General features: G+C 44.2%; 1 protein-coding gene across 1 annotated transcript in view; it reads left to right on the top strand.

The window, feature by feature from the left end:
* Positions 1-22,297, top strand: part of SYNPO2L (synaptopodin 2 like) — a 32,048-nt gene that overhangs the window by 4,321 nt on the left and 5,430 nt on the right. Inside the window, exons 2-3 of the mRNA XM_083866304.1 lie at positions 9,327-9,478; positions 11,940-12,622. Of these exons, the coding sequence (XP_083722430.1) occupies positions 9,327-9,478; positions 11,940-12,622 (835 nt within the window). The remainder of the gene's footprint in view (positions 1-9,326; positions 9,479-11,939; positions 12,623-22,297) is intronic.

Genomic DNA, 22,297 nt, shown 5'->3' on the forward strand with positions numbered 1-22,297 from the left:
AAACAAGAAAGCTTTTAAGTGCCTGGGGAGCCTTCAGTGAGAAAGAATAGATGTTTTTTCAATGAGGGTTGTATTAAAGTATCACTCTGTAATGAGTAAGCTGACAGAAAGGCAGACATTGATATGCTCAGCAGGCAGATACACAGCACAATCAAACATCAACAGAGGACATGAATCATTCTGCAGAAATTAGAAAGGATAGGAATACTGAGAACTAGAGAAACAAAGAGGGAAGTGAAGACTAAAGAACCCAAAAAGCAAAGGACAATCTTCATTTTGTTCTTAGTTACAGCAATGTCCTTTTAAGTGAAATCAATTGAACTGATTCATATTGGCTTATTGTGATTCCTAATGAATCTTTTACCTCTTTACCTAATGAAGCAGATAAGCTCTAGTGGGAGTTTACACTACTCCTCAACAAAATAAAGCTGATTTGGCCTAGCTCAATAGCTGTGGTGCCAATGACAACACAACACAAGAAATCTTTGACCAGAAACAGTCATCAGGGAAGAAAGAGAACAAACATAAACACAAGAAGCGAAAAGGATCCATAGACGGTAAGATTTTTATTTTAGAAAGGCTGAGGCAAAGTACAGCCCTCAGATGTGGCTGTAACTGATGAGAAGGTTTACCCATTCTGAAAAGAGAATAAGAGAGAACATAACCGTCAGGTTCCTGGAGGATTTCTTTGCAGTAAGTCCATCAAATGCTTTTGAAACAAACCAAAATGTAAAATAGCTAGTCTGAGAAAAGTTGTAAACACTAATGCCAAATCAACCAAAGTAGAAACCTAACATGAATTTATATAATAGAAATAATTTTTATGAAGATGAACAGGAAGGACAGTTTTAAGATGATGCAAGTGCATACAAGCCTGCCTTCAGGGATCCTGCTACAAAACAAGATTTATTCAATGATGGGCAAACACGGTTACTTTCTATAAAAAGCAAGGAAGGCACTTCCACCCCCAGCACAAGTACAAGTAATACTGAAAAAATACAGCAAACTGAGTCTTTACAGCTGGTACTGATAGTAGAGGCAAAGGACCTGGGCATATTAGTGAATCACCAATAATAAGCTAGCAAAATTATGAATCTCTGGGGAAAAAAAAAAGACAAACATAAAGAAATGAGCCTCAGGTAGACATGTCTAAGAGAGCTAGGAAGACATTGATATTACTCTCTAATGCACAAGGGGGAATTCACTGGTAATACCATACTTACAGAATCAGCCCCTTTCAAGGAAAATAAATGTAAGGTAGAGCAGCAATTGAAAAGGAGGGGAGGAGAGAAGGCTTCTTTCACCTAGCAAAATATTGAAAGAGGTGACTGCAATCTACAAATAGATGTTGAGCAAATATCAGCAACACTATTCAAATATAGGTGACAGTGCTGACAGCATAGAACAACTAGCCAGGGAGGTTCAGCAGTGACTTTCCAATCTAGAAAAAGAACTGGAAATCTTTTTAGTCAGTTTATGAACTGGAGTAAACAATATGGCTCTGAAAACCACAGGATTGGCCCTGGTAGCTCAAGAGACTCAGCTGGCTGTTCTGTACAAATAATTTGCAACAATGTCGTGGGAATTGTTAGGGGAAGCAGTAACAAGGATTGTATTGGTTCTAAAACCAAAATTTGTTTTGTTTTTTAAGAGCAGTTCATCACAACCTCTTTCCCACATATTCCCACTTTTTCCTGTATGGTTCTCTGCTGATAATTCATGTTTCTACTGTCTCCTCTGCAAGATATCCTTGCTGCCTGTTTGCCGTGTCACTGCTCCCTGTGACACACAGCCTGGGTGCTCTGTGCCATTCTCCTTTGCTCATGTGACATTATTCCTGCTGGAGGTGCCAGCTCTAACCCAGACAGGCCTGATGGCTTCCAGATTTGTGAGCACCTTCTCTTCCTCTCCCCTTCTCAGTGGGCAGCCTGTTCTTTATCTGTTTTCACGAATGTTTACTGTCACACTTGAAAAAACACTGCTAGTCTGTAGCACTCAGTAATGCTGGTTTTGGAGTGCCTCAAGCTGCTTTGGGAATGCTCCTGGACATACTTTATGGCCTGTTGGCATTTAGGCAGGTGCTACCCTTGGCTGCCAGTGAGGGAGCACATGCTGTGGGACCAGTGGAACTTTCCAAGGACCTGGAAGAACCCCTTGATGAGAAGTTGCAATGAAACCATCCATCCTCCATCTATACCTGGTGCATTAAATGTACCTGGGAACATTCTCTGGCACTTAGGCCAACTGCTACAGTGTGTAATGAAGCCCAGCAATTAACATCTTCTACTCTTCCAAACAAAAGGGCCACATGCCCACAGGCAGTGGCTCTGGGAATGGGCTGTTCTAGCTCCCAAACTGTGCCTGAGAATTGTTCTGGACAGCAATAGCTGGTCTGAACCAAAGGTGTGCCAAGGATCATTTCAACAGTTTAATGCTACAGTAGTTGCAGTCCAGAGCTCAGGTTCATTATTCAGCCTGCTACTGGCTAGAACTACTGAACATATCAGTGGAGGCTGAGCCTGGTTTCTGGTGTACATTCATACCTACGAGATGACTACAAAGATGTTGCAAGGCATGGGAAGGTCTCTGTACCTAAGTGCCCTAGATCCTCCAGGTGAATGGGGTACTTCTCTAATCCATACTTGTGGCTGATCCTGTCCTTGCTGCCACAGAACAACAGTGCTTATCCTCCTCAGATTATTGCTGTGAGGCAGCCTTTGGGTTAGTGGGTGCTGTCTTTTAGTGCAGTAACCCACTCTTGCAATATTTATCAATGCTGTGTTCAATATTTTTTTGCAAACAAAAGTGACCCTCATTCTATCGAAATAATAGTAGGTATGTCTTCTTGTAATTTGCCCTCTCTCAGCATAAATACTGTGGAGGCATAATATACTTAAGACTGTTGCTGTTCAACAATTAGTAGCAGCTGAAAAGAGCCTTCTGTTTTGAGAATGGTTTTTTTCAGGGCTTGCAAATGCTCACGGTCCCTTAGAGTGCAGTATCAGCAGGCAGTGTGAAGGCTGGGAGCACCTTGTTCTGGAGGACTGAAGCCATGTCTCTGGATAATTCTGCCCTGTTCCAGTGTCTCTCCCTCCTTCTGTCCCAGATCAGTGGCTGTACCTGTAAAAAGACATTTTGGTTACTAGATTGGCTTATGAGCTTCAACTCCATTAGGTTTAGATTCTAAATTTTTTTATGGCGTAGGAGCCAGGCTTAGCCTCTAGAAAAAGGACTTACATGGGACATGTATAAGCATGTTTTTTCTGAACATTTGTTGCTTTTCTCACAGCTCCTAAATGTGGGACCGTGTACAATTATTTGAAAAATATATCTGTTCCTTCTGAATTCTTGCTTCATATAAAAAACACTTGATATCCTGCTGCTTACGCTGTTGAGGGTAAAATGCTTGTCAAGTACTTTTAGTATCTATTCTAGTACATGTGGCATTATTCTTTGTCATTTATATTACATTTCAATCACTTTTCAGCTAATCTACCATCAAGTAACAAATAGCTATGGAGATAAAACCTCTTTTATCTACCTGGGGCCACCTCCAGCTAGAAACTTGCTCCCCACAATGACACCTGTGCTAAATTTTTTGCTTAGGAAAAGAAAGTGGATTGTTTGAGGGATTTTTTTTTTTTTCCTCCTCCTGTATAACCACAACAAAAAACTCATTTTAAGGCACCTAGTTTCAGTAAGAGAAAATCAACAGAGAGAGAAAACCAAGAATCCCTGATTGTGTTTGTTTTATATCAGCTTGTATCCCCTGGTACAAGTCAGAATTAAATCTAGTGCATCTAAGAATTTGTTCTCTCATTCCTGCACCAGTAGACTCCAGGCAGTAACGTATTTTACAGTAGCCTGACATGTAACCAACTGACCAGCACCAGCATTCTCTTCCACTACGAGTTCTTGTTGCTAAACCCCTTGCCCAGAAACCACCCAAGTCTGTCCTGACACTTAAGATACGTCTCTTCACCACTCTCCCTTGCTGTGTGTGTCCCACAAAGTCTGTGTTCTCTCCCCTTTTTCTTTGTATAAAGACTCCCTAATTAAGCTTCACCATGGATGACCCATGAAGTAGGTCTGCAGAGACACTGGACACTTCACCAAGAGGCAAGTCTTCTGGTGTCACCTCTTAAGAAGGAATGCGATGTTTCACCAGGAAATTACTGGAATTAACTTCCTGTGTAGTTGTAACAGATAATTATAACTAGATATAACAGATAATTATAACAGATATTCTCCTGTAAAATAGCTTCCTATAAAAACATGGCATTGACATGAGAGTTTGCTACTTAATAGATAAGGCATAAGGAAAGTGTCTCACTAGATCTCTGTGTTCAGGTGGGCAACTGAATAAGGAAAGATTGTTGGAAAATGTCCTGGTTTCCAGGCTCCTGCCTTTTATGGCTCACAGGCTGAGTGTTTTCTCTGCAGTCACACAAAAAATCATCCAGGTCTTCTGAATCCCACTCTAGCCATCTCCTTGCTCTAGCCACAGAGGTATCCTTCCTTACACAAAAAAAGAGTGAATCCTGGCCTTGGATGAAAACCAAACTGGCCCAATAACCCAAATGATATGAATACACATCTTCAGAAAGAAGAAGAGATAGAGGGTGTTTGTTTCTGCTTTTGCATCTAGCAACTGCTCTCTTTGTGGTTCAGCTGAACAGGAAGTTCTGGGAGGAGCAGACCCACATGCTGGTTGGCTCTTGGTTGAGTCATTCCATTTTGGTAATGCTTTATACCACAAAAAGTAATTTCTTACCTCTCCATGAGAACCCTGTGACAGGATTACACTTCATGTAAGGCTGGGAATGAAATTTAAACACTGCCAGGTTGCATGTGTTGGAGCCCATGGCATTGTAGCTTCTGGGGAAAGGGGACAGCTGTGTGTTGAGAGATGCACTCAGAGAGTGGAAGGGCATTGGGTGAGAAGATTAATTTTATTTGGTATAAAACTCTTACCTGGGCTGAGGCTGCTGGGTTTCTGCTGCAAAGATTGCAGGAGATTAGGTGAAGACTGATAACAAAATTTATCTTCCTACCTCATAGGCTGAACTCTCCCACTGACAGGAAGTGGGAGGTGGCTTGGGGAGGCAAGGGGAGAGATGGATGACACGAGCCTACAGTGCAAACCACTTCTATTTACCCACAGCATACTTCATTCCGAAGAAGCTATGCTGGCCAGCAGGGAGAGTGGTTGCAAAGTTTCAAGACAGGTTCCCCCAGCTGTACTGAGGCAAGATGTGAAGCCACTGAGTTACTATCAGGATTACTCTATTCTTAGCATGCCAGCATGTGTTCAGCCCCCACATACCACTATCTAAATATAGTCCCTACAGAAGGACAGATGCTGCCAAGTTGCAGCTGACCCCCTCCTCTCTTGCATTCTGTTCCTGAAAGCTAGGCTGAATTCCCCAAGACACGTCAACAGTCAGCATGTCCTTTTGTCTGCCCAGGGCTGTACAAGGAAACTTGTACTGTACTGTTAAAGCCTGAACTCAACCCTGGCCCTCCTGGCCTCTCCTAGCACTGACCTTCCTTTCAACACCTTTTCTTATTCCTTTCCTCCTCAATTGTTGCCTTGCTCTTTTCCTTTTTTTCTTTTTTTATTTTTTTTTTTCTGCCTCAGCTGCCTCTGTTCTTTCCCTTCTGTCTGATTGAACATGATCAATGGGAGGAAGCAGGCAAAGTAAGGCAGGAAAACACATATGTGTATGTGCATGTACATAGGTACTGCAGAGATTGAACCTCTCTGACAAGAGCTCTTTTGTTGCTACAGATCTCCTGCTGAGAGGGCAGAGACATGGACAATTTTCTGAGTAAATGTGTTCCAGTTTTTCACACTGATTTATATTTCCAGTAGCATGAATCCACAAGATTCTGAAATTGGGATTTCCTAAACCCATCTGAAATCTAAACAGGACATACCTTGACATGAGTGTGCCATGGGAGAGAGTGTCCACTGAGACATGGAATGGAAAGTCTAACAGTCAGTTACAAGAGGCTCACAGAATTTGTGGGGCTCCTCACACAAAAGGAGAGGTCAGTCCTCACCAGTATGTGCTAGAAGGTTGGACAGTGCAATCCCCCAGGGCCAGGTCTGGGCCAACCCTGACACTTGTCCGAGTCTGTCAGTGCTGCTTCTCATTTGCATGGGAAAGCTCTTCAGGTATGTGTTACAGAAAGCAGAGCAGTTTTCTCTTTGAAACGCCACTTTTTCCAACTTTTCCCACCTCTTCAGAGCAGCTGTTGAGTGACACCTTCCAAGCTTTCTGCAGCTTAAGCAGAAGTTCTCTGTTAGTGACACTTCCTGTGGCTCACTGGGTGCCCAGGAGAGGGCATCTTTGGACATGGGGAGCAAGTGGCCGATCCTGAGGGCACCCTGACCTTCAGGATGGGCAGGGAGCCCATGGTGGCTTTTAGGCTGGGCAGCCACCCTGGCCTGGGCCCTCCAAGGCTCGGTGCTGCCCTCGCTGTGCTCAAGATGAGCAGGGTATGGGTTGTCATTAAAGGCTCTACACACAGAGCTGGCAGCCATATAAAAACTGGCAGGCTTGTGTTGGTCTCTGTCCAGAGGCTCTGCAGCCTCCAGCACACTGCACTCTGCTGTTGTGGCTGTGGATTGAGTCCTGTCCTGTTCTTCTTTCTCTGCACAAACCTCTTCTGTGTTTAACCCCTTTGCCTTCCTCCCTGGCAAATGCAGTGGGGTAGGGGCTTGGCATAAAAAATGAAGTTGTGGATAGGTTCATTTCCCTCTGATCCCAGAAAGAAAATACATAAACTTTCAGGGAAGGTTTAAAAATCTGTGAAAGACTGAGCCAGACACATGCTATTTTCAGACTGTAGGTCTCTTCCTGCAGTGGAAGAGAAGAAACCTGGTCCTGTTTTCCCAGAAAGGAATGGAGACATGGAAAAGTCCCTCCTGGATTGTAGAGCACTGAAGTACTAATAGTTGTTTTAGTGCATGTGCTTTCTGTCCAGTAAAATTTGAGCACAGGCCAAACCAGGCCCAGCATCCTCACTAACCATGATAAAAATGCATTTTATCAGCCCACATGGCCTGCTTGAGTCCCACAAGCCTTCTCTGGTATAAAGGTACCTGAAACAGCACCAGGGCAGTGTTGGGAGCACAGCCTGATCCTTCCTGCCTGGGAATCTCAAACAGTTGCCTGCAAAGACTTGCAATACTGAGGGACTAGAGAATTGCAGGAAATTTACTGTTGCTGTTCTGGCTGGTCACCAGCCTACATCCTTGGTTTCAGTGAGCAGGGAGGAATACCATGGGATGTGAGGAATGCTCTGAGCAACTATTGACAGTCTTTAACCCTGAGTCCCCTCGCTTCACAACTGGGAGAGATACTCAGCAAGTATGTTCCCATCCAGTGCTCAGCACCAAGTGCTTGGCTATGGAGCAGCAGTTGGCCTTTTGGGGAATACTAGGACACCCTCCTTTTAACCTCTTTTCAACTTCTTCACTCTTTTCATTAGCTGCTCTGTCTGTGGGCAGCACTGGAAAATGCATCTTCTTTACTGTCTCAGTTAACAGCTGCATCTGGAGGAAGTATCAGGAAGCAGAATTTCTACTGTAACAGAGGTTCTTCAGCAGTAGTTCATTAGAGACCTACACATGCTCATTCCAGGCTTATATTAACGAGGAGGGAGATAAAGGACTAAAATGACAGAGGTTGATGGATGTGGCAGCTGGGATGAGCCAGTCCCTATTTTAAGCATGCAGGCAAGATTTGGGGTCAAGTTGGAAAGGCTACAGAGAGATAAAGTACCAGTGAGCACAAAAACAACTTGAAGCATAGCCCTCCTCTTTTCATCTTCTTCCCCAACACCTCTCAATCCTGCTGAGCAGGCTGACCTGGGAGGAGCATTGCTCTTGTCTGCTCAACACAGGCCAGCAGGGTCAAGCCCAAGGCACTGACACACCCCATGGGTGCAGGGGGCCTGGGCCCTAAGACCAGCCAATCATGCCACGGGACTTCCTTAGGATTCCAGCTGTCTCCTTTCCTGCTCCCCTGCTGCTCCTGCAAGAACAATGACAGGGCAGCAATCCTCCCACATTCACTTCTCTTTCCTGAAGCTGCCATGGGAGTGTGGGCAAAGTAGCTTTATGATGTTATAGATGAGTCTGGTGGCTCAAGTGGCAAAGCTGTGAGATATGGGCAAAGGTGCCCTGTTGAGTATTACTTCTCTGCAGGGATGTGCCAGTCTGTTCACTGCACCCTCTGTTAAACAGCTCTGCACTGATTTCTCTTTCACTTAACTATAAGATCTGAAGAGCATTTGAGAAGAATTTACAAATAGAGTGTAATACTACCTTGGTCCTGACCAAGTGTAATACTACTTGGTCCTCTGACCCAGTGATTTTCCCTGGCTATTCTTTCATGTGCAAAATGAGTACATAATGGGTGCCAAGCTGTCCTGCAAGACTACCCCCACTGCTTGCATAGGCAAGGAGAGGTCTGTGAGTTTTGGCTGAGTGGGCATTTGTTTTTCTTGCTTGCTTACCCTAGCAGAAAGGCTAAGCTGAGTTGGGAAGAAGTTTAACTGATGGATGATGGAATGCAAGGGAGAGGAAACACTTGGTGCAAGATGGCCGTGAGAGTCCGTGTCTAGGAGCTCGCCTGGAACCAGTGACTCTGACTCCCTTCTCAGATATAGCAATGCATGTCTTGCACAACTCCTGTTAAGGCTAAAGATTTATTCCAAGTTTACACTTGTGTAACAGGACACCATATGGCCTGATGCAGATGTCCAGAAATACACTGACCAAAGCCATTGGAGCAGGAATGCTTAACAACAGAATATGCCTTGGGACTGCCACTTCTCCCCACTGTCAGCTTCCCTAAGGATGGCACTTGCAGAGGCTCTGCATGAGTCAGGGATCATACCAAGGAAGTACAGTAGGGGCATGCAGAAGGACACGTGGTCATGTGCAGGCATAGTCTGTTCCCTCTCTGAAATACAGACTCCCTAACCAACTTAGGAGTCAGGGATCAAGAGGAGAAGAGCATGTAGATATTCTTGAGTCTTTCATCTGCACTGAAGAACTTGAATGGGGTTGGTGACCAGGTCAGACCTATGCTCAGCAGAGTGATTCTTGGAATTAACAGGAATACAGAGACCAAAAGGCACAGCCAGGGCTCATCCAAGAGGATTAGTGCTCCACTCTGTCAGACAGTAGTCTTAGGCCTTATTTTATTCTGTGAGGAATGGTGCAATAGAAGGGCCAGCAAAAGACAAGCAACTGAACTAAACAACTGCTGTTCTTCCCTTCATCTTTATCCTCTGTTCTGCTTTTTCAGATTCGAAAGAGAAGCAAAGCATGCCGTGGAGGCCTGTGGGAAAATGATGTTCTGGTATCTATCAATGGGAAGTCGTGTGCTGGCCTGTCCCATGCTAATGCCATGCAGATCATCGATTCCTCCAATGGCATGCTCAACATCCGTGTGAAAAGGTAACCTGCTCCCAAGTGCCAGTGCTGTGACAGTGCAGGCAGTGGGGTGCTTTCATCCAGTACAGCAGCTGTCCACATCCAGCAGAAACAAGGCAGACAAGAAGCCTTTGGTTTCACCATACTGCAAGATGTACCACAGGAGGATTTGCCCGTGTCCTGACATGGCTAACATGTGGACATCTCAATGTTTTGCCCTGTCTTACAGTGGGCTGTTGTAGTCCAACAGTCTGTGTACTGACTCCCACAAAGATTAGAGGTGTGTGGCTAAGCCCCTTTTTTATGGGAATAAATATATGTCCCAGTCTCTAGTTCAGGAGAATACTGGAGATCAGGCTCAAATTTATGGACAAAAAATAGTTCCAGTAACATTCCTCATCCTCCCCGTGTTAAACCAGTGCGTCAGTGCACGCTGGATGTCGCCCAAGCTATAAATGAATAATCCTATAAAGGTGAAGGCAGCAAAGCTGTGTGAGGTCCTAGCTAGTCCACACTACTGCCTAAACAGAAATCATCCTCAGAAAACCAGTCCCTGGTGAAGGGGGCTGGGAGATGTGATCTTCTACAGCCCTGAAAAGACAGAGAGAGCACTGTGAGCAGTGAGGAGGGATAGACACGCTGGTTGCTGTCATCTATAAAGCAGGAGCAGTGGTGGGCAGTGCTCAGAGAAGGAAAGCCTGAGCATGTAGGATCTTCCCTTTGGCTTCTGACAAAGTGCCAGTGCCTTCTGATGTGCTTACTCCATACCCGAGCTGTGATTAAATGGGATGAGTAAGTTCTATACAAGGTGTCCAGAATAGCTCCTGGCCCCCTGCCAAGGCCTTAACTCACACCATTGGAGTCTATCTGCAGCCAACAGGTGCCTGGGCAAATTCTAATCAGTCAAAATCAGCACACTTTGAATTAACAAAGTGACAAAGGCAGGCTCCTTGCAGCCCTCTGGATGGAGCCAACACTGGATGGTTTGGAAATAATGTAATCAGTTGGTTTCATTTGGAGTAGTGGAGAAATCATCATATGTTGCTTTCTTGATCATGTGTCTATTCCTACTTCTTTACCTTCCCAGAGAAAACACCAATCATTCCTGTTGAGAAAGGAGAGGTAGCTGGATGACTCTGGGGTATGTGTATTTCAGAAAAAGAGGAAGGGAGAGACACTGACAGTACAGAACAAGAGAAACTGCCTTACAAGCAGTTATGCTTCTCAGTTATCTGGTGAAGTGTTTGAAGAAGAGGAGGGACTGTTCTGTTTCGCTTGTAGAATGTTGAGGTTGCTCCCAGTGAGATTTCCTAATGGCAAAGAGTATTAAAAAAATAAACTGCCACAAAAATTCTCCCACCCTTAGCTTCCGCAAAAGTTTGCATTTGACATAAATATAAATTTTTCACAGTTTAGAATTGGGATCCAAGTCATGAGTTCCACAGCTTTACAGAGGCAATGCTGTCTGCCTGGCTTCCTGGTATGCATGTTCAGAAGGCAAATACTTAGGACTCCTTTATAGTTCTTACAAGCCCTAGTGAGTCTGACAAGAGAAGGAACAGCTCCATCTGTGTGGGCTGGAGTTAAACTGCCATTGAAATTCAGACTAATTCTTGAGGAGAGGAAAGACAGAATGGGCTCTTTTCCTGTCAGCACAGCCAATTCTCCTTCCCTCTGGAAGCCAGCAATAGGGTTGACTGCCCCAGTCTGCCTGGCACCTACTCCAGTCACCCCTCCAGAGATCTTAGAGGCTTGAAATTGCTATGTCTAAACCAAAGGCAAATGCCACCATGGATTGGTCTGGCCAGCATGGCTGTGTATGATCATCAGAACCCAGTTAGTTAGCTTGTGAAGCAGTGAGCAGGCTAAATGTTAGAGTGGTCTCCTACCACCAGATACCATAGTCCTATCCCCAAACCACTTGGGCCTGTATATCCTATGTATTTGCTATTTACTTCCATGTAGAGGTCAGAGCAAACAAATAGCACTGACTTCTTGGGAGCCCAGTCTGAACTAAAGCAGTTTGGGGGTGCTGGGATCTGCAGATCTGATACAGTCTCAGCTGCAGGAGCAGCTGGAGTGCAGTGTGATAGCTGAGCACCAGCAGTTCTCTGCTGACAAGTTGCAGGCTGAAGGGTAGGTCTCACTGTCCTGGGGAATGCTTGCTATGCAGGAATTCATCTCTCCAGGAGAAATGCCTGGGGAACTGATTAAGCTTGGTAGATTTTTTTATGGTTTTCAGGCATTCTGATTTTTGAGTGTTTAACACCCGGTTCCCATAGAGCTGTGAAGCAGGAAATCAGAATGAGAGCATGTAGCTGATGTCAGGGACAAGTCTATCCTTGGTGTCTACACTTCAGGTGTCTGTACCACCTGAAAAACACCTGTAACACTGTCCCAATCCATAGCCCTCTCTCACCAGGGTTTCCATCCAGTTTAGCTACACAAACCACACCTCACTCACCACTTTCCCTTCTCCCCACAGGATAGTTGGTGGAGACCAGACTGGCCCGTGGCTCCAGCGTTCCCCTTCTCCAGGGCAGCGAGCGCTCTCTTCATCATCCCCGCTCAGCCCCCCGGCACAGTTACTCGGCTCTGAAGCAGCAGGAGGAGCCCCGGCCGCCGCACAGCCCGCACAGCCCGCACAGCCCGCACAGCCGTGGAGGTCACAGAGGCACCTGGAGAGCCTCACGTCCCCCCCGGACAGCGAGGCCTACTATGGTGAGACAGACAGCGATGCTGACAACGTGGCACAGGAGAAGCACCGCCGGGCTCGCAAGAAGAGCCCACGCTCCCCGCCTGACAGCACCAGCAGCAGGGCGGACGCGCCCCAGGACGAGGTGTCCCTGTCCGAGCAGAGCGGCTACGAGAGCACCCCGGAGGCTGCAGCGCAGGGGGGAGCAGAGCCCGCCAGCTCCGGCGGGGTGGCCAAGAGGGAGATTGTCTGTCTGCCCGGCAGTCGCACAGAGACTCCGTTCTCAGACAGCGAGGGACAGCTGCGGCCGCCGTCAGCAGAGGGACGGGAGCCTTCTCCGGAGGCGATGCTCCTGCCCCACGCCACCAAGGCCATCCGAGCGGAGCGCCACCTCATCCCCATGGTGGGGCCAGTGGAACATCCCATTGATGAAGACCTAACCACCACGTATACAGAGAAAGCCAAGCAGGCCAGTAAGTCCCCTAAACTGCATTCACCCCTGCCTTTTCTTTGTGCTGGATTCTCCTTCCAGAAGCCTGATTCCTGCAAATGTCAGGTGGGTTAGCTCCTCTGGCTGACAAAGGAGCATCAGTCAAATCAGACCTGCAGAGACCAGGGCTGCCTGCTGCAGCTTTGGCACTGGGGTCTACCTCACCTAAGAAACAGATAAGAGAAAGGGTCTGGGGTCAGGAGTCTGGGAGTCACTCACAGAGGCTGCAGCCATTCAACCAGATGCTCTCCAGTACTTCTATGTGCTGGAAAAAGGATGGATGTCATCGGTTTCTTTAACACTTTGGCCTAAGAGTGTCAGGTGACATGATGGAGTCAGGAAAGAACTTGGAGGTTAAATTTTCCTGGCTTTCCAGAAATGTTACGGTAGCTCAGTTTGCTCCTTGGCTACCTGTGTGTTAAGCACAGAACACTCACTTGAAGAGGCTCCCAAGGAGCCCTCTGTTCAGTTCAGCTCTCCATGGGCACAGAAGCATGCAGTATTACACAATTAAGGATGATGAGAGATAATTTGCAGACAGCATAGCCACAAAAAAGTCTTGTCAGTAACTGATTAATTTCTCTCACCCTGTCCAGCTCAGGGAGGGACTCTTCTACATCAACTTTCCCTGCAGGCACTCATTCCAGCAAGGATGTCCATGTCTGGCAGCAGCTGATGAGTTCAGGTAGAATTTATAATTTTTTAAGTGTGGGCAGCAGAGGGTTGCCAGCAAGGACAGGCAGGAGATGGTAAATCAGCTTTTGAAACAGTTCCTTGTAGTGCCATCCCTGATAGTCAAGACCTTTTCATGTGGAATGAAGTACTAAAAAATATAGTGTAGTATATGGGTGGTTGGCCTGAAGTGACCTTAATTGTGAAATCTTTCCTGGTTTCTGCTACACATGGAGTATTTCAAGCCCAAACATGAGGGCAGAACAAAGTGTTATCTGATTTCACAGTTGGGATTTATCTAGTAATATTAAAAACAAGGTAATCATAAACTTATTTTCATATATGTACCTCACTGTGTAGTATAAGTGACTACTTTACATTTCTCTGAGCCTGGAAATAAAGCAGGTTTTAAAAAGTGACTTTAAAAAAAGTGACAGAATGAAAAACAGAGACACAGAAAGGTTACTAGACTGAATCAGAAAGAAAACATTGGATTCAGTGGATTCTAATTTCTGATCCTCTGCTTCAAATGCTAGACATTTTAACCAGGAGAGCTAATACTGCAAGGCAATTATTAAACCTCTCTATTCTCTTTTCCTTGGGCTAAATATTCTTTTATCTGTTCTGCCTAAGGAGTCCTATAGAGGGAACTTTGAAACCCAAGTGCTTTCTTCAGACAGGGCACTGTCCGACTGCTCTTTCCAGTGTTAAGAGGGGAGGATCAGTTGGGTCTCTTTTGTCTTTCTCTGCTGGGCAGTGCACCTGACCTGATGCTTTGTTCTACTTCTTCCTAGTCTTTGGCTTTCATTTTCCTTAGAACAGGAAAGAAATCAGCAATTTCAGCCTCCCTAAACATGAAGCTATTTTTTCCCCCTTTGAATAATGTACAAGCATGAGGTGAATGCTGAGAAAGGCATGTTCAGCTGCTCCCTGCCACCTGATAGTCCCAGCAGTAGAAGAGCAATTGCTTTACATCAAGGCTTATTTCCATGGACGGCATCAGTACAGAGGGATCCCAGAAAAGCTGGGTATTTAATTCAGAGCATTTCTGATGGCAAGATAATATCCCATGGCAGGAGATGATGCAACGATATAGCCAGCTGCAGTTAGGGTTCCCAGAAGCACTGCAGACTCTCCTTAGAGAGCCAACAGCCCCTGCAGTGTGGTTTGGGCCTCTCTCATTCCAAAGTTCGTGCTCTATTTGCACACTGGTATTGGCTCATTTTTTTTCAGCTTGTGGGATAAGCATGTGTGTCATCCCAGTTCTCCACAGGACACATGACTTGGATGTTCTTGCTTTAAAACCCGCTCAGAGCATTAGTGATGCAGACTACTGGGGCACTGTGGGGAGTCCTACATCCCCCAAATGCAGGGGAATTTGCCCTACAAGTAAAAAACTTCAGTCTGCATCACTACCCAGTGGCTTCTATGCACCCTGGTGTTTTGCCTAGTGGGGTAAGAGAGCAGCTGGCAAACAGGGACTCTGCTATATTTTAAATTAACTATCCAACAGTCATATTTGTGAACAGCTGGTATTTTGCCTAATCTGTAGAAACAAAAGTATGGATTTGTTTCCTTCCCACTAAAGATGTAAATTGCTCTTTTTAGAGAGGTGATTAATCCCTGTGGAAACTGGGGATCTTTAGGCCCTTGGTTTGTCATCACTGTAAAGGGCCAAGCTAAGTCCCTTCCTGAAATGATTCATGTGCTACTAGCACAGTGCAAAAGAAAACAAAGAGATAGAAAGACAGAAAATAAAAATGAAAAAAAAAAAAATCTAAATCAGTTTCAGGAGGTTAGCAGAAAGCAGGAGCTTGTGGCAGGGAGAATCAGACTATAGTTGTCACAAGTAATTGCAAGTGAAGTTTTTTGATTCCCCATAGGTTCTGCAGTGTCCTTCTCTTCTCACTCCACCTTCAGAGGTTTGGGATCCCTCTATAGCCAGGGTTGCTTCTTCTCAGCCACCTGTGCTCTCTGAGGTGCACTGTGTTTTCACCCCCATCCTAAATCATCTCACAGGACAAAAGGCTCAGCCTTTCTCACAACGGGAAACAGGACAGACATACCAGGACAGCAGTCTATTCCTAACTTGCTATCTCACTGTGTCAGTGCAAGAAGTGCTTTAAAATATCTGAATTTAAACTTATCTGCTGGACTATTTTTAGTTTCTAGGATTCAAGAGCCTCTCCATGTATGGTAGAGGAAGGGAGGGAAAATTGGGTGGGGAAATTTCCTCCTCTGCTTTATATGGGTCTGGCTGCCTGTGCAGAGTCATCAAAGTCACTACATTCCATATCAGAAAAGGAAATCCTTCTTGTTTAAAGCGGATGTACAGCAGCATCACTTGAAAAGATAGGAAACTTATAAATAAGTGGCCTATTCATTGGCAGGTCATAGAGATTACCTCTTCTAAGAGGGACTGCAGTCATATTTCTCTACAGAGAGGGTGAGTGCAGCAAGCCATTCTCAGCCCATTACTACTGGTATAGGCCACAGAGCAGTGAACAAGATGAAGTATCTGAATGGCAGTTTGAAGTTATTGCACCAAATTTTCTATTCGGCTTTCAGCTTTGACAGTTGTGACTCTAATGATCACAGTTATGTGACTGTTAGACTAACTTACAGTTTTTGTCATTCACTGCAGTGTATTTAGGATAGTAGCCTACTACTGCTACATCCTATGTGCCTTGAAGTAAAATAGAAAAGCATTCTGCTTAGATCAGGAGATTAAAATTAATTGCCTGAACTACTGATCTTACAGAGGTATGTTCCTAGCAGTGTGAAGCCATGCTGAATCACCCTTGGCCCTTGCCACTGAATGAGCAGTCAGCCATTTGGAAAACAAGGACAGCAGCTTCCATGGTTGAATCACAGATGGAGAGACTGATCTCATTTCAGCACGCATGAAACTGGAAATCGCTTCCGCTTGGGAAATCAGTTTCTGTACACTGCAGTAGCAGTCCAGTTGTATGTGTTTGTTTAAGAAACCCCACTTAATAACTGTCATTCATCTTTGAATTCTGTGCCACCTGGAAGGTGTTTATTAAAGACTACAGTGAGATAAACACCTGGCATCTAGAGCCCTCTTTCTCCACCTTTAGGCTTGAGTACGACATTTGATCTTATTCCTTCAGTCGAAGTCCTTCTAAGGAAAGCAGAGGTGATATTTTCAGGTTGATTTATTAATGGGGCAGAAGCCAGACTATAAACTGCTGCTGTCTGTCTTGGCTAGCGTGGATGAATTTTTCCTTCTTTCTTGAGTCATCTCATAATTGTCACAAGTAATTTGTCACAAGTAATCTTCCTCAGGTATTCTTATTGGAGACCTCCAGCACCGTTCCCTCCCTGGACATCACTCTTGTCCAGCATTTCACTGAGGATGTTGTGGGTTGCAGCACTGGAAGTAAGGCTGATAGAGCTCTGCTCTGCTCCACCATTGTACCTCACTGCAATCCTGCTGCCCCAGAGCCTGACAGACACACAAATTTAGCTGAACATCTGTTCACTCAAGATAAATCTAGCTGCAGATAATACTTGCTGGGAGGAGAAAGATCTTTAGCATTTGAATATATATGGAGGAAAGATATGTGATCCCTGAAATGAAAAGGTATATACTCTCATTTGTCCAAATACTTCTACTTTAGAGATATCATTTGAAGCATCTTTTTTTAAACTATCAGTTTCTCAGACATTACTTCTATGTTATTACTGTCAGCACAGGGACTCTGACTCTGGGTCACAGTTCCTCAGACACGATCAGAGGTCATTCATCGTCCTGCTGCTGCTGAAGCAGTGTCAGAGTTTGCTTTCAAGATGACACTTGCAGAGCCCCAGTAAGTAATTTTTCAGAACACGGTGTCCCATATGTTAAATTAACATAGTGCCTTGCACATGCACTTCTACTCTGACTTAGGATGTGTAAGGCTGATAGGGAACGATGGCATTAAACCAAAATTTTGCCAGTAGTTCAGAACACAAAGGCGATCAGAGCAATAATCACACTGAAACAGCTATATATACAACCCCACAGACTGTCTTAACCAAGTTGGTAGTTTTAGATTCCAGGGTTTTGAGATCTGAGTTGAAAGAAATTGTAATGCAAACAGACAACAGGAATCCCTTTCCCTGTCCAGGTGTTTCCATCAATTCTGAAAGTGATATGGGACAAGGTTGTTGACAAGGTGGGGACACGTCTTCTCAAGGACAACACTGAAATTGTTTTGAGACGAAGTGATAGTGATGGATGGGGGAGAGGCATAAAAGGGTGAGGCATGAAAGGACTTTGACAAGAAGTGATTAAACAACAGCCACTACTCAAGAGAAATGAGAGCAAATTATAGCTAGGAAGGAGAAAGCTGACAACTTGGCAAATATTTGTTCTTCAGTTTGACTTAAACCCATCATAGGAAGGGACGTCAGTTTGTTGGGAAATGTGTAAAGCTTTGCTGTCATCAGTCTCTACCACTTAAATTAACTCAGAATCTCACTCTTTGCAGAAATAAACAGGAGCAGAAATGGGGGCGAGTAGATTCAGCATATCTTGATACACTGACTGTACTGAAAGGACAAGGCTGAGTCAGCTTCTCTGTAGAGGTCAAATTTAAGGAATTAATGAAACTTGTATCAGAATGGTCCTCAGTCCTTGCCAAGTACCTTGGAATAATGAGAAAAGTGTCAGGGAAAAACACCAAGAATACACCCTTCTAGTAGACATAGGTTCCAATGATAGGAAAAAAAATATAATTTAGCTTCAATTAGGTGCATGAAGGAGTTCTTTTGTGCATATTTGCAGAAAACAAAATGAACAGTAAAATCAACATAGACTAATAAAAAGTAGAAAGAGTCTTTGACCTGCTCAGTAAGATAAGACTTCATGGCTGAGGGAATAATGTGAACACAGTATATATTGGCTTCTATAAGATACCTGATACAGTTCCACATGACTTTTCCAACGAGAGAAATATGGATGAGATAGGACTGCCATAAGGTGACCGCACAATTGGCTAAGAATAGAACAGAAAACATAACTATTAATGGTTCATGATGTCAGATGAGCTAACTGGCTAAGTTGGTAGTAGTGTTTCACTGGGCTCCTGAATCTAGCAGGACTACCTCTATATTTTCACCCAGAGAGCTTTAAACACTAACGCCAATCAAAGGTCCTCTCCACCTCAATGTTGTATGACTGGCAAGGAGACAGATGATAAAAAATCCCAACCCTCTTCTCTTCTGTCAGTGGATCTTATCCTCTGGCTGCATCTAGACGGAACAAGCAGCATGTGCTGTGGGGGACACCACAGCCCCAAAACTGCTATTATTCAGATCTGGAACCTAGCTGAGACACCTTGCAGCTTTTCTCTGGTTTTTCTTCCCAGAGAAACCCAGGTGTGTGGGGGACACAGGGGAGGGAGGGGGGTTACCTGGACTGAGGAGCTCAAAAGTGTTCCCAGGTACGCCACTATTGTCTTCCTATCTGCTTTTTCAGATGCTAATTCCTGCTAGTGAAGCTTTGTAAATGTGGCTTGTTTCTCTTGGATGTTGTACCTAGCCAGCAGTAACAGGAAAGCGCAATAACACCATTTTCAATGGATGTCCTGGGGATTCAGTGGAGATTGCTGTGTATTAATTGGCAGATGACATAACACATGGAATGTGTACAGTTGTCTTGTGAAAGGCTAGAATTTCTAATCTAGCAGGAGTGCAGAAAAGGACTAAAATCCACTGGTTAATGAGACTATATGGCAAGTGCTAGAGGATTAATTAAGTCCATGTAGTGAGATGGTGAGCATGTACTTGTCTGGATTACTGGAGTAGATGCTGGATAGATTGAAAGGCAAAGATGTGATCAGTCAGTGGTATCCTGCTGTCAGGCATCAAGCAATTTTGTAAACAGCAGAATTAGCAGATACTGGCATCCTTTTAATTTATGTTTTGTATTTGATAGCTCATTCTCTCATGTCTAGTAAATGCAAATCTGTCTGATGTCTGTCTCTCACATTCAAAATGAGAAAGCATGTGTGTGTGTGTATGTGTTCTTCAGTTTTTGATGCCTAATTAAGACTGTACTCAGGCTTCTTGCTTCCTATTGTGGGGTCTCTCTCCTTTGTTGAGCCTCCTATTTCCATGTAAACTTGTAGGGGTATTGCATCTTTGTGACTTCAGACTGTTAAAATTAACAAATGGACTCAAAAGCTATTAGCATGAAATGGATGGGATAAAAGACGTGCAGCATTGACCGCATAAACCTTTCATAGGAAATCGGGCTGAAACTGCAAAAGACATTCACCAGTGCATTCCACAGGTGCTGTCCTGGCAAAAGAAAGTTCTCCTTCAGGAGAAGACTATGTAGAGAATATTCAGGGCCCAGGTGTGGACTGTCAGCACAGAAAAACTGGCCATGTGTGCTACCTTTTGCACTGAGGACACTTCCATACAGCTCAGAAAGAAAGGCAAACTGTCACCCAGCTGAGAGGTTTTTTTGAGTGAACAAGCGAACAAGCTGTTCAAGTCTCCAGCAGGATACCATGAGACTAAGATACTGCAGCCATGCACAGTGATGTCTCTACACCCTCTCTGCCTAACAGAGCTCTCCAATAGCAGTATGGCTAAGAATGGTCAAAAATCTACAAGACTGGGCATGGTTTTTTCCCCTGGGCTGTTAACTCACCTTCAGAAAACCCTGTTTCTTTCTGTTTTTCCAAAACCAGGAGATTGCAGTGGGGCAGTGCCTCACTGACACCCTTAAAATTACTAGTCATTTAAGAAGAAACACTGGTTTGACAAGAATTTTAACTATTTAACCTCAGATACATGCTAGAGTGTTACAGATTTGAGTAGGACTGTAGCATTTGTCTGTACCATCCTAAATTGAAGCTGAAGTCATACCTTTGTTTTATATTATGCACAGGTTATGTGATGGAAGTGTGCAAATATCCAAGAATGACAAATATTTCCTATCTCAAGAGTTTTACCTTTACTTTGAAATAAAATATATATTCCTCTGCCTAACTGGTTGCAATTCAAGTACTGATCAAAGCTTTAAAGGCTGAAACTTTCAACAGGGAAATACTTAGAAGGTCAGTCTAACCCGTCCAAATCTTATTTTGAAAGGACTTCAGGTATGTAAAGTATTAGATGTCTGTAGCCTCTAATGACTTACTGAGATATTTGCAACATTAGCCATGGAAAAATGACTTTGTCTAACATAAATAGCTGGAAGAAGAAAATTTGAGGTGACCCCATTTGAAAAAAGCAGTTAACAAGTAGCATTTTGTCACAGAGGAACGGGTTCTTTATCTCTGGAAGTAGCAGAGTGCCTTATTTTCTACAGTACTGGCTTTTCTAGAATTCTCTCTTGGTAATAAAATTTACCATTGTTTGTTTCCTAGAGAACATGAACAATATCTGACCTCATGTAAGCTGCTGGCTTGTTCAGTTGCTTGCCTGGGCATACATTAAAATGCTTTCTTTCAATAAGGCCTGATCTTGAAAAGATTTATCCCTTTTACACTTCTCTTTATTGTAATTAGTAACAAAAATCATGTCACTTCAGTGAAACTTAGTTAAGAGGAAAATCTTCATAGACTTTTCTTAATAGAAATTTTTCCTTTTTGTGGATTTTTTCTAACAGAATTTAGTGTGTACATGAAATAAGTGTTTTAGAAGTTAACAAAAAGTTTTCTATAGGAATTATTCACCATGCCAACAAAATTTATAGGAGTTTTATAACCCTTCGTTTTACTCTTTCATCTATTCCATGTGAATGTTCTTACGGGAGACAGAGCTGTATTTTCCTTCCACTGGTATATATCAATATTACAAGGCTTTCCCAAAGAGACATATATATACATAAATCCTTATATGTGTAAATATTCATCAGAGACTGAACCACTTTCATTGCTCTTGCTCTAAGAGCCTTTGTATGAGATATGACAGATCTCTCTACAGCAATGCTGCCTTGTGGGAGTTGTCTTCTTGGTGTGCAGTGATGGCTGCTGGACTCCAGCAGGTGTGGTCAGACCTTCATTTTTCCATACTCTCTAACATTGGAGATGGTCTGCCAAGGCTACAGAACTGCTTAGGCTGGGACTGCTTGGGAGGGAGAATCATGGGAGAGCGTCCCTTGGCTCTGGCTCTGGGATTGTCTCACAGGAGCTATTGCTCAAGTACAGAAAGGAGAGATAAGACAGGGCCCAGACCAAGTGTGAAGAGATGCTGAGCAGACCACAACTGCAGAGATTTGCAGACTCCCAGCACCATCTATTCTCTTCCTTCCCATCCACCACAGTCTTCACTATCAGCATCTCATCTTTCAACACCTCTCAGTCTCCAGTGCTGGAGCTCTGAATGGTGCTGCCAAAACACCACTCCTCGGTTTCTGAACACTCCATCACCCTCCCTGGGCACAGCCAGGCTTTCAGTGCAGGTAACAGCCTCTGGTGTTTTAATTCAGCTAAACAACTTCACTGCAGGCATCCAGGATCCTAATGCTCCTCTGCTAAATGTTCCTCAGTCATGCACACAACAGAAATCTGAATCATGGACTGGTTCTCCTCAGACATGGAAGAAAATTAATTAATACAGAAAAACTCTGCTCTCTCTTTTCTTCCTCTTTACTTGCAGCTGAGTGTTCTCTGAGAGTTTCAGGCAAGGAAAGTTATTTTCCTCCTGTGGATGCTTCTTCTGTCTCTCCATGTTGGACATGCACAGTGTGTTAGCTTCATCTCTTTGAAGGGCTCTTTGGCACAGAAATGCCGGACATTGATGCATTGGTAACACTAGTTTGAAGTTAGCACCTTTCTAACCTGAAGTTTGCACCACAGAAGCTGCAATAGTATAGAGTGTATTTTCTTATTTTAAAATAAAAAAGAGGAGTTATCTTTACAGGGACTACAGGGTGGGGGGAAGAATAAGAGTGTTTAAGTGCCAGGTGACAATGTCCATCACACTGCTCAGTGATGAAGTTATGAGGACAAAAATAGAAGAA

The sequence above is a fragment of the Zosterops lateralis genome (genome assembly GCF_965231275.1).
Source record: "Zosterops lateralis genome assembly, chromosome: 8".
NCBI lineage: Eukaryota > Metazoa > Chordata > Aves > Passeriformes > Zosteropidae > Zosterops > Zosterops lateralis.